This window comes from Jaculus jaculus, chromosome 19 (genome assembly GCF_020740685.1).
Source record: "Jaculus jaculus isolate mJacJac1 chromosome 19, mJacJac1.mat.Y.cur, whole genome shotgun sequence".
Lineage (NCBI taxonomy): Eukaryota > Metazoa > Chordata > Mammalia > Rodentia > Dipodidae > Jaculus > Jaculus jaculus.
Window position 1 is genome coordinate 34,836,961 of NC_059120.1, and position 12,501 is coordinate 34,849,461.

The window sequence follows — 12,501 nt, forward strand, 5'->3', positions numbered from 1 at the left end:
TACACTCAGTTTAACCATCAGTTCCTTAGAGGAACTTTATTTGTTCCATGTATAAATTTCATCCATATTGCTTAGCACCATGTCTTTCACATAATAAGTATGTTTAATGTGTGCATACTAAATTAGCAAGTCCTCCAAAAACATTGATTTTCACTTGGGCCTTTTGATAAAGAGTACTTAACAACCAAATGCACTGTGAATCCCAATGCAGTGGTTAGAAGACAATTTCAATTAACAACTTCCTGAAATATCATTACTGGAAACTATTATGGAAAGTAAGAACCAGAAAGCAATGGAGGAATACCTTATCAGCCTCTAAGCTCCCCCTCCCAAACCTGAAAATGAAAATTGATATTTCCAAGAATTGTTTCTACCCCTCCTTGTAAGGAAACCCAGGCTCCAGTCTAGAATCCTAGAAATTCCTATGCCCTTCCTTACCTGCATGGGAGGAGACAGTCCCTCCCTTGGCACTAACACCTGGGAAACCAAAACGCAGCTGGAAGTCCACCATAGAAAGATTTGGGACAGTACGGCTCCCACCCCCATGTGAATGCGGTATGAGACCTTCCGCTCCCTATTTTCCCCTTAAAATCTCTCTCTTCCTCGTGCTCTCTTTGATGTGGGCTCCACCAGCCTGCTTCATTGGCATTAATAGAACCATGGATCAAAAAGGAAACTGTCTCTGTGGTTTTCTAAATTCTGAACCTCATGTGCCATATGTGAAACATTTTATTCATATTTTAAAAATTTAGAAGTAGCAGGCAGGAATTATTTAATTTGGTTGCTGTGATAGTTCCTGCTTCTCTTTCCAAGACTCTGGAGGCTGAAATGTTTCCCAACAGAAAACAAGTTCAGAACAAACCTCCAGATGAGTTCTGCTCAGACAGAAAGCTGATAGCAAGGGATTCATGTGGGCCTGGGGCCAGGGATGGTGAGATCAACTTCTGCCACAAAACACACACCCATTGTCCCCTTGATCTTGGTGAGTGTCTGGGAAGCTTCTCATTGGCTGCTGTCCAGCTCTGCCCTCAAAAAACCACCTTTTTTTCTCAGAGAGAAAAAGAGAAAGAGAGAGAGAGGCAGAGAGGGGGAGAGAGACAGAGAGAATGGGCACACCAGGGCCTTCTGCCATAGAAAATGAACTCCAGATGTGTGGGCCCCTTGTGCACATGTGTGACACTGCACACTTAACGTCACTGTGTTTGGCTATGTGGGACCTGGATATTCAAACATGAGTTCCTAAGCTTCTCAGACAAAGGTCTTTAAGTGCTAAGCCACCTCTCCAGCCCTTCTCTAATCATATGAATGAATAAAACAAAACCTTAACAATGAACTTATAGCACATAGCTACAGGTAAAAAATATGTATAGTAAAAATGAATGCTCCTTTGGGGATTACACAATATTCTCTGATCCCCAAACAATGCTTTTGTATTCCTTTGCTGAGAAAAGTCACAACAAAGTGGCACAAGCCAGATAGCTTAACCAGCAGTGTGTTGTCTCACAGTTCTGGAGTCTGAAGTCCAAGATGAATGTGTCTGCTGACATGGCTCTTTTCCAGAGCTGTGAGAGTCTCTTCTGCTCCTGGGGGTTTGCCAACTGCCTCACTGTCTCTGGTGTCCCTCAATTCATAGACCTCTGTTTTCATCTTCACAGAGTACACTCCTCGTGTGCATGTGCATCTGTGTCCATATTTTCCACTTTGCTGTTTTAATTTTTATTATAAATTTGTTAACCTTTGGTTTTCAAGACTGTGTCTCACAATGTGGCCTACACTGGCTTTGAATCCCTGGGCAAAAGGTATCCTCCTGCCTTGGCCTTACAAATAACTGGGATGACAGAGGCATACAATGATGCCGGCTAAGTTTTTCCTTTTTATAAGGACTCAAGTCACTCTAGTTATATCTCATCTTATCTCATTAATTCTGCAGTGGCCTGTTTACAAATTACCTCATATTCTGTGGTGTTAGAAGTCAGGACTTTAATATAGGAACTCGAGGATGGGTGAACGCATGTGAACAACAACGCTCTTTGAATAGATAAAGCAGAAATTTCTCCTTTCCCATTTTACAGAGAAATGAGCCCCCGGAGAGGTACCTAAAGTAAGTAAAACCCTGTGTCACAGGTGCAAATGGAAAAAAATATGGGAACATGGTGGGCCTGTGAGAGCGATGGAGCTTTTCTCAGCCCTTGGTTGGGCTGTACCTCAGGAGTTAGGGTGCCACACGCCCATGGCCACACAAACTCCCACTAAGTCAGGGACCTCCATGCTCTTGTCTTAGGAATTTGATGAATGAAACATACACACCATAGAGGGTAGCAGTTAGAAAGATTTCATGGTAGAGCCTATAGAGCTTAAGAGAGGGAAGGAAGGCAGAGCTCCTGCCTAGGATGGGGTCCCACAAATAGGAAATACCACCTGGAGACCCTGATTGGGGTAGTTTATAGGAATTTACTGGAGGGGGTTTCACTTGGTCAGTCTAGTTCTCATACCAGGTGTCCAGGTACCACCATGTTTCTAGGAAAGGGAATAAGCCCATTGAAATTCATGAGAAAGGGAGTTATTCTTCTTAAAAATGGATAATTGTCCAGGAAAGAAAGAGATACAAGAAAAAAACAGATCCTCCCTATTTATGTTTCTAGCCTCTAGCAAGGTGGAAGTTGCAAGGATTTCTTAAGGGAAAGAGAAATAAGGATGAGCCAGACCTTAGGACCCCTGTCAGGCTTAAGGACCTTCCTTCAAGGGCACTGCTCACCTTTAGCCACCTTTAGTTTCCTTTCAGTAGTTCTGCTAACATTAAACCTCCTCAACAACAGTCAGGGAGAGCCACAGGCACTTGTCTGGCCATTCTCCCTATTAGTAAGGGCTCCACTTGCTGCCCCTTGGATGTAGTCCAGAGGGACTGACCTCCAGGGGAACTGTTTCTTCTAATGTTTTCTTGTCAGTCAGCTCTTTCTGTTTGGTGGGCCCATCCTTGGGCTAAAGGCTGGGTACAACAGGCCTATTCAGGGCAGAAAGTAAAATGCCCGTGCTTTCCTCTTCCCCTCCATGGCATCATTCTTTGTCTGTCTGTGCCTTGCTTTTGTCCTGCCTATTGAGTAACTTCAGTGTGGGTGTCAGGAGCGTGTGAACTGCCAGCAGCTGAGAGTGCAGCCCAAGACACCAGCCCAGTGGTGCACACGGCAGGTAGGCAGCAGTGGGCGAGCTTCCCAGAATGACTTTGCCAGCGCACCCTCTTTGACCTGTTTCTTCTGCTCTGTTCTCCTACAGCATGGGTTTCTCTAGGTGGAAAGAACGAGCATGCCCTCTTTGTAAGCCTCCCCCCTAAGGAGCAGTACAGGAAGATTTGAGAGAAAGATTCTAATCTCAACTGTGCTGCTTGCTATGGTGCTTGCTTAATTTTCATGTCACTTCATCTGTAAAATGTAGATGGCAGATTTTTTTTTTTACCCATACGATCATTGAATGGATAGATGATATAAGCTAGAAATGGTGCTTGGTACATGTCTATCATAACATTTAAGCACTCAGTAAGCTATAAGTAGTATTTTCTTATTTATGCATTTTGTTTCCAAAGTGTAATTTGTTAACCTAGTAATTGACAATTGTCAGGATGCATATAAAACATGTAACAGTGGTTGGGTGTGGGTAATGGAAGGACAGATGATTTCATTGTCGTGTGTGCATGTGTGTGTATGTGACATATGCACCCTGTGTACACATGTGCAGAGGCCATAGGTAACCATCAAGTGTTCTCCTCTATTGCTCTTTTGATTTATGACTTTGAGACAGGCTTTCCTTGAACCTAAAGCTGTTGATTTTTGGTTACACTGGGCAAGGCCCAGCAAGTCTCCTCACAGCAGTTACAGGAATGTGTGGCCACACCCAGATTTTTATATGGCTGCTGAGGATTCAACTCAAGTCTTCACTCTTACACAGCAAGCATGGAGCCATCTCCCTAGCCCCTGTTGTCTCATTTTTGATTATTTACATTTTAAAAATGCTCTGTAAGAAATATGTATGCATGCATTTGTGTCTGTGCATGTGTGTGTGTGCTGGGGAGGGACCAGGGCCTTGAGCATGAAGCATGGTAAACATGTGTTCCATCACTGACTTTTTTTTTGTTAAATATTTATTTATTTGAGAGAGAAAGAGGCAGATAGAGAGAAAGAGAGAGAATGGGCACACCAGGGCCTCCAGCTGCTGCAAACAAACTCCAGACACATGTGCTACCTTGTGTGTCTGCCTTACTTGGGTCCTGGGGAATCGAGCCTGCATCCTTTGGCTTTGCAGGCAAGTGCCTTAACCACCAAGCCATCCCTCCAGCCCCTGAGTTACTTTCTCACTATTAAATAGGACTCTCTCAGAGGACTTGTAAGGTGCGGTGGACTAGGTGTGAATGTGTACAAAGTGGAGAAGACATGACCACTGTCCTTAGTGGAGTTGAAGGTCCACAGAAAGACAAGTGGTATAAGAGGCTGGACAGGATTGCTCAAAATAAACTGAGTACAAGTTGAGTTCCCCTCAAGTGTCACTTGGCTATACAGGAAGGTTATTGTAAGGGTCATGAATGACCAGATCATACAAGACCACTCTGAGGCAGGAAAGGAGCTTTTTACTGGGACCTGAGCTGCCTGGCTATCTCATGAGAAGAGAGCAGCCAACCTGAGTCTGGATGGTTTGGGTTTTTATAGTTTTTCTTTTAAGGGGGGAGGTACAGGAGACAAAATGACTGTTGAATTCAGGCGAGAACAGGGACTAAACAGAGAAACTAATTAACCAGGGTGGGGGAGCAGGGACCAAGCTGAGAAGGAAATCAATCAGAGAATGGACTACCATCAGAAGAAGATCCCTGTTGTCTCTAAGATAAGATCAGCAGGAAACTGTGGCCAAGGGCATTGTTAGTTCAGGGGAGTAACGGTTAGCCAATGTAAACATCTAAAGTTGCATGGATCAGGCTGCTCTGGTTCTCTTCCTTCATCTTGACTCCATTTTAGGACTCTTAAAATTTATTTTTATTAGATATGGACATACTTAGTATGTAAACAATGCATGTTGATACCATCTTTTCCCTCATCCCTGCCCCTTTGCCAAAGAGGCCCTCCTCATTGGGGATGCAGGTCAACCCCATGAGGATTGTGGGTCATGTATTGTGGGAGCAGCAGTCAGTCATGGGGGAGAGGTAATGTCTCTGTGCATAAAGGCCCAACTTGTGGCTCTTACCAATCTTTCTGCTCCCTCTTCTGCAAAATTCCCTGAGCCATGTTGGGTGTATTCTAAGTCTACTTCAGTGATGGGCTCTTAGGAGCCTCTGGATCTCTGCTTTGGTAGGTGTTGAGTGTCCTCAGTGTCTATCTCCTTTACATTTGTGCTGATATCAGGTTCACCCAGAAAGCAGCACTCTTGCTCACTTCCCCAATTCCTCTGTGGTTTCAGCTGGGGCCAGGGTGAAATGTGCTGGATCATATATCTCCTCAGGTCCCACTCCCATCTGAAAAGAAAAGTAGACTCTCCAATGAAGAGTGAAATCATCACTGGTTAAATGGGATAACATTATTAATTTAGAGAGAATTTAAAGGATGTAGACCCCCTTATAATCCAAGATTAGTGAAAGCTTGACATTGGAAAGCAAGTTCATTATCTGGATATGATTCTGACTTGTTTCCCAGTTCTAGATATGGGTTCCTGTCCACTGAGAGGATCTATTAGCCAATCCAAGAGCAGTTGGTTACCTGCCATTACTGTGCCATTATTGCACTTGTGTGAGCATCACATCAGTTGTTTGCTTCTGAGTCGCTTAGTCTTTGAGTTGTTCAGACAGATGTTGGCCACTTTCCCCCAATAGCTCATGTGGTGCCTTCCAGCACTAGATGAGGGGACTGGCTCTCTTCAAGATTCCAACCAGGTCTCTCCATGGTCCATGCAGACACATATGGCATCTTTAGCAGTAGGGTCTTACCATTAACCTCTGGTGGGTAATCAAGTGCTCTGACAGAAGTCTGTCTTGTTTGTTTTGGGAGACCTTGTAGGTCTCTCCAATCAACAGCTCGTTGTGGATCTTAAATGCATCCTGGTGCATGGTTTTACAGGCCGGCAATAAGGGACAAGAAAAAAAGAAAAAGACCAAAAAAAACTTTTCAGGAGTCTCCATATTGATTTCCATAGTGATGGTACCTGCATCCCCACCAATAGTGAGTGAGTGCTCCTATTTCTCCACATCCTAGCCAACATTTGTTTTCATTTGCTTTTTTTAAAAAAATGTTTTCTGTCCTTACTGGGGTAAGGTGGAATCTTATAGTTATTTTAATTTTCATTTCTCTAATGACTAGGGATGTTAAACATTTTCTTAAGTATGTGTTAGCCATTTGTAATTGTTCCTCTGAGAACTCCCTATTCATTTATGTACCCAAATTTTGGAGTGGGTTGTTTAATTTTTTTTGTTTAGTTTTTTGAGTTCTTTGTACATTCTAGATATTAGATTTCTGTTATTGGTATAGCTGGTGAAGATTTTCTACCATTCAGTGGGTAACTTATTGGCTCTGCTTATGGTATGTTTGTCTGTACAAAAGCTTCTTAAGTTCATGAAATCCCACTTATTGGGTGCTTATTTAATTCTGAGCTACTAGGGTTTTGTTCAGGAAGTCTTTTCCCAGTCCTATATCATGGAGCATGCCTCCTATTTTTTCTTCCAGTAGTTGAAGAGTTTAAGGTCTTATATTGATGTCTTTAATCCATTTGGACTTGATTTTTATGTATGGAGAAGTAAGTGGGTCTAATTTAGATTTTTACATATGGTCATCCAACTTGTCCAACACCATTTGTTGAAGATGCTGTCTTTTCTGCAGTCTAAGATCCAGTCAAAGATCAAGTAGCTATAGTTCCTTGACCTAAGGTCTGGGTCTTCAATTCTGTTCCATTGGTCTATGTTTCTGTTTTTAGTCCAGTACCATGCTGTTTTTGTTACTATGGTTTTGTAATATAGCTTTAGATCAGGTATGGTGTCCCCACCTCCAGAGATTTTTTTTCCTGATGATATATTTGGGTATCTGAGGACTGTTGCCATTCCATATGAATTTTGAGGTCATTTTTTTTCAATCTCTGAAGAATAATGCTGGTATTTTATTGGTATTGTGTGAAATCTGTATATTGCTTTTGGTAGAATTGCAATTTTCACAATATTAATTCTACCTATCCAGGACCATGGGAGGTCTTTTCATCTTCTCAAGTCCTCCTTGATTTCTTTCTTGAAGTTTTTATGTTTTCATTATATAGGTCTTTCATATCCTTGGTTAGTGTTATTCCAAGGTATTTAAATTTTTTTGTTACTGGTGAAAATTGGACAGCCTCACCAATTTCTTTCTCTGTATATTTGTCCTGTGCATATAGAAAAGCTACTGATTTGTTTGTGCATTGATTTTGATCCTGCCACTTTGCTGAAGAAATTTATCACCTTTGGGAGTTTTGAAATGGAGACTTTTGGGTCACTTATGTGCAGGATCATGTCATCTACAAATAGGGTTAACTTGACTCCTTACTTTCCAATTTGAACCCCTTTTATTTCTTTCTCCTGTCTCATTGCTTGGGCTAGGACTTCTAGTACTATGTTGAAGAGCAGTGGTGAGAGTGGGCACCTCTGTCTTGTTCCCAGTCTCAGTGGGAACTTCTTGAGTCTTTCCTCATTAAGAATTATTTGGGATTTATGTGCTTTATATATAGCTTTTATTGTATTGAGATATAAACCTCCGTGCCTATTCTTTCCAGCATTTTGATCATGAAGTGGTATTCTGTTTTGTCAAAGGCCTTCTCTGCATCAACTGAGATAAACATGATCATGTGGTTCTTATGGTTAAGTTTATTTATGTGGTATATTACATTGACCAATTTCCATATCTTGAACCATCCCTGCATGTCTTAGATGAAGCCTACTTGTTCAAGGTGGATAATGTTTTTGATGTGTTGCTGAATTTGGTTTGCAAGGATGTTGTTCAAGAGCTTTGTATCTAAATTCATCAGGGATATAGGCCTATAGTTTTCTTGTTGAATCTCTGTCTGGTTTTGGTATTAGGGTGGTGTTATCTTCATAAAAGGATTTGGGAGGATTCCCTGGTCTCCAATTATGCAAAACAGTTTGAGAAAAAGTGGTTTCAGTTCTTCAGTGAAGATTCAGAGAATTCAGCTGAGAAGCCATCTGGGCCTGGACTTTTCTTTTGGGGGAGGTTTTTGATTACCTCTTCAATCTCCATGGATATGATAGCTTTGTTTAGGAGATTAACATGCTCTGGGTTTAGTTTTGGTAGGTGGCATGTGTCTAGGAATCCATCCATTTCTTCCACATTTTGGGACTCCTGTCCTTCCTAACAGTTACCAGTGTTTCTCCTTCAGTGTTGGTGGGTGGTCTTCTCTGAGCTGGAAATAGGAAGGTACGACACCATTCATCTGTGTATGCAGGACTGCAGCGGGATGGGAATGGAATTGCTGCAGTTCCCTTCTGTGGTAGTTCGGTTGTAAAACATCCCTCACAGCCTCAAGTGCTTGTGATTAAACCTCCTAGTCAGTCACCACATGGTGGAGCTTTGCTAGTGGAGGTGTATTGCTAGGGTAGACATTGATGCTTATTGGTCTAGCCCACCGGGGATTCAGAGCTAGTTCACTCACTCTTGCTGCCGCTTCTTTGTCTGCTGCTGATATATGAAGATGTGAGCCCACTGCTCTCTCTGCTTTTGCTTTCCCTGCCATTATGAAGTTTCACTGTGAAACTGTAAGCTAAAATAAACCCTTTCTTCTCATTAGCTCTTTAAGTCAGGTGCATTGTCTCAGCACTGAAAAAGTTACTGCTTATCCTCCCAATGTACCTGTTTTTAAGAGGTGCTTATTTGGAAGGAAGAGTTGAGATGCCTTACATAACACATCTTATACTTTTATGGGGAAGATGGGTACCAGTTCACAAAACTGCATGTCAGGTGGAAGAAGTAATGTCCTGTTTCTCTGTCTTTCTCCGTAGCATTATTAACATCATCATTATTCTGGCTGGTGCAATTGCATTCATCATTGGCTTTGGTATTTCAGGTATGTGCTATCTTAACCACAATCCATTTTCCCCTCACTGAGAAACTTTAACTCAGAATACTTCATAGTACAGAACTTGTTCTACTTACTATGTCTACATAGATATTTAATGCTTGGGCCTTGGTTTCCTCATTTTTAGAATGGAGAAATAATAACCAATCAGCATGCATGTGAAAGAACTGCATGAAAAGTTTATTAGTGTCCCATGTACCAGTCAGCACTGAAGTGGTCCTTCTAGGGTAAACCCTATCGATGCTCACCTGAGCAGGTGTTTCCTTGCAATGAAGCTTCTGCTGAAGAAGGGAGAGATGTGCACCTCTGGGGAGCTTCAGGTGAAGGGAAGCTGGTCACGATTCCTGTGCCATATAGAAAATAGACAGCACTTAGCATGGACGGCTAGTCTGTAAGTGCAGTTAACGGATGTCAGTCACAGGAAGCTTCTCCTTCCTCCTCTTCTCTAAAACATCTACATCTACTTAGTTAAACTGGGCCAGCAGCTGTCTGCTCCAAGGCCATTTGTTTGCTGTAGCTCTGATAATCCACCTAATGCCGGCAGCATGTTTGTTTTGTCTTAGTCTGTGACCAAAATGATAACTTCAGAACTTTATTGTTTCTTAATTTCCTATTGACTTCCATAAATATGATCATAATCCCCTCCCACAGTTCCAATTTGTGCATCTGGCTTTATGTGGGTACTGGGGAATTGAACCCAGGGCCTCAGGCTTTGCAGGCAAATGCCTTGACCACTTTGCAATCTCTCCAGCTCATCATTTTCTTTTTATTTATGTTGTTGTACAACACACTTCCTATCTCTAAGTCTTAGGCACCCTTCCTTTCTCTTTCTCTTTCTTTCTTTCTCTCTCTCTCTTTCCCTCTTTTTCTTCTTATTAAAGTCAAGTTATAAGGTCACATGTGGGCTGGAGAGATTGCTTAGTGATTAAGACACTTACCTACAAAGCCAAAGGACCCAGGTTCAATTCCCTAGGACCCATGTAAGCCAGGTGCATAAGGAGTTTGTTTGCAGTAGCTGGATGCCCTGGTGTGCCCATTCTCTCTTTCTCTCCCTCTCTCTATTCTCTATTCTCTGTCTCTCTCAAATAAATAAATAAAAACAAAAGGTCACATGCTTTATTATCTTTACAGTTATTTTCAAAGAATCAGGTTTCTGTTATTTATATTCTTGATTTGTTTTATTTCACTAATTTTGATTCTTGAAATCCTTATTAATGTTCTTCCTGTATTTTCTGGCTGCTTTTAATTTGCTTTTCTAATATATTAAAATAAGTACTTCATAAGAAAGCATATTCAAAAGAGCCCATCAGTGCCATTGAATATCACTGCCATTCCATTTTCCAGATGGGTTTACCAATTTCCTCTTAAGCAGGTGCTTATGAGACATCCAGTGTTCACATCCTCATTTTGTCTAACCTCAGGTAGTGTAGAATCCTGTAGTTCTGTTTTCTTGTGTCTGAGGAGACCGATACATGTTCATGTCAGAAATATAATGCTGAGTGACAGAAAACGCTGCCTTCTTTATGATTCTGTGAATACAGAGTTCAAAGCAGACAAATGAATTTCTGCTGTGAGAAGGAAGCACAGAGATTATCACTTCCAGGGAAGAGGTAGAGGGATGAGGAGAAGGAGGCCTGAGGTTGCTGCTAGAAGGGCTGTTTCCTGATGTGGGAGGCTGTGATTTATGGATTTTTTATGTGTTATGTGTAAATATATATACACAATTTACATATTATATATTTACATACATATGTAATTTTATTTATTTATTTGAGAGAGAGAGAGAGAGAGAAAGAGCCAGACAGAGAGAGAGAGAGAATGGGCATGGCAGGGCTTCTAGCCTCTCCAAGTGAATTCCAGATGCATGCACCATCTTGTGCATCTGGCTTACGTGGGTCCTGGGGAATCAAAGCTCAGTCCTTTGGCTATGCAGGCAAGTGCCTTAACAGCTGAGCCATCGCTCCAGCTCCAAACTGTATTTTTAAAAAATTTTGTAAACACACATTATATATGGAACCATTCTTTACAAGGAAATAAAATATCAAGCAAATATTTTGGAATAACTTTTAAAGATACTAATACTGGGATATGTGTTGGTACCTTTTTCAATAAGACTAATGTCTTCTTAATTATACCTTATCCTACTCCTGATCTAGTGTGATCTAGTGATCTAGTCCTTTATCCTGAGGACTAAACCCTCTTGGGCCTAGAGCAAACTACCTTGGCAGCAGAACCTTGAAGCGATGTTTATTTTTGGTTGTTAGTAGCTATAACTGTGCTAGCAAGAATATTCTGATTGTAATCACTTTCCTGAGTCAGTGAACACATTTGAGTCCTTTCCTGTTGCATAGAGACATTGTGCACAAGCACTCAAGTCCTAAACTTAGCTTTTTGAATGCAAAAGGTGCTCCCTAAGGGCTCATTAATGAATCAATTCATGAACGCATGAAAGCCACAGTCCCCTCAGTGTAGTTATGTACTGTCAGGACTTACATCCTATTACCACCAATAAAGAAATTTTCTGCCTCCTTCACATTTCACAAGGTTAAAGCTGGTTTTGGATAGATGGGCTATTTATTGGTTTAATATTACTTAGTTGGATTCTTTCAATGGCCTATATTTTAAAAGGCCACAAGCTTTACAGTAGAGTACCATATTATCACACTTTAAATAATTCAATAAAATGCTAGTTAATCCAATATAAAACACATTGAAATTAAGACATTAGTATTAAACAGATGATAACCCCTCTTTTGTGAATCTCACTGAACAGCACTGATGGTATAATGGTAACATGCAATATTCCTGTATATTATCTGACTTACTATTCACAACAAATTGGAGGCAGATATTATTAGTATGCCCAGATAATAAACTTGTACAAAGTTTCATGGCTGTATTTCAAGTGTGCTTGTTTGTTCCTGCCTACCACATGGTATTCAGAGTTGTGGCACAGAAGGCTATCTTTTGGCTTTTCTGCAAGCATTATTACTGAGACCACAGCTTTTAAAGATCAACAATATTGACTAGTACAGAAAAAAAGAGTTTGGGGCTAACTCTCTGGGCTCCTTCTCACACACATATGATAAATAGCTGTCACTGTAGGGACACCAGGAATGATATTTCTTCAGCATTTTATAAGAACTATAAAACTTCTTGATCATACCAATGTAGGCCTCTTTTGATGTTAGGGAAACCAAGGCAGGTAGACCTAGGACACTGTCTTCTAGTAATGCTTCAGCTTTGGATATGGTCTATTCCAGTTATATGAATGTTTGGAAAATATTTTATATTTCTAAAAAATTATAATCATTTAAAAATAACTGCTGGCCTTTCTTACACTTAATTTATGATCATTAGTTGTTTATTTTAAAATGTATTTATTTACTTATTTAAGAACTGAAGTTCAGGCCCAGATCTTAC

General features: G+C 40.9%; 1 protein-coding gene across 3 annotated transcripts in view; it reads left to right on the forward strand.

The window, feature by feature from the left end:
• The window catches only part of Vtcn1 (V-set domain containing T cell activation inhibitor 1), a 75,309-nt gene that overhangs the window by 43,102 nt on the left and 19,706 nt on the right, over nucleotides 1–12,501 (forward strand). For all 3 annotated transcript variants that reach the window (XM_045138414.1, XM_045138413.1, XM_045138415.1), the window contains exon 2: nucleotides 9,002–9,066. In XM_045138414.1, the coding sequence (XP_044994349.1) occupies nucleotides 9,002–9,066 (65 nt within the window). The remainder of the gene's footprint in view (nucleotides 1–9,001; nucleotides 9,067–12,501) is intronic.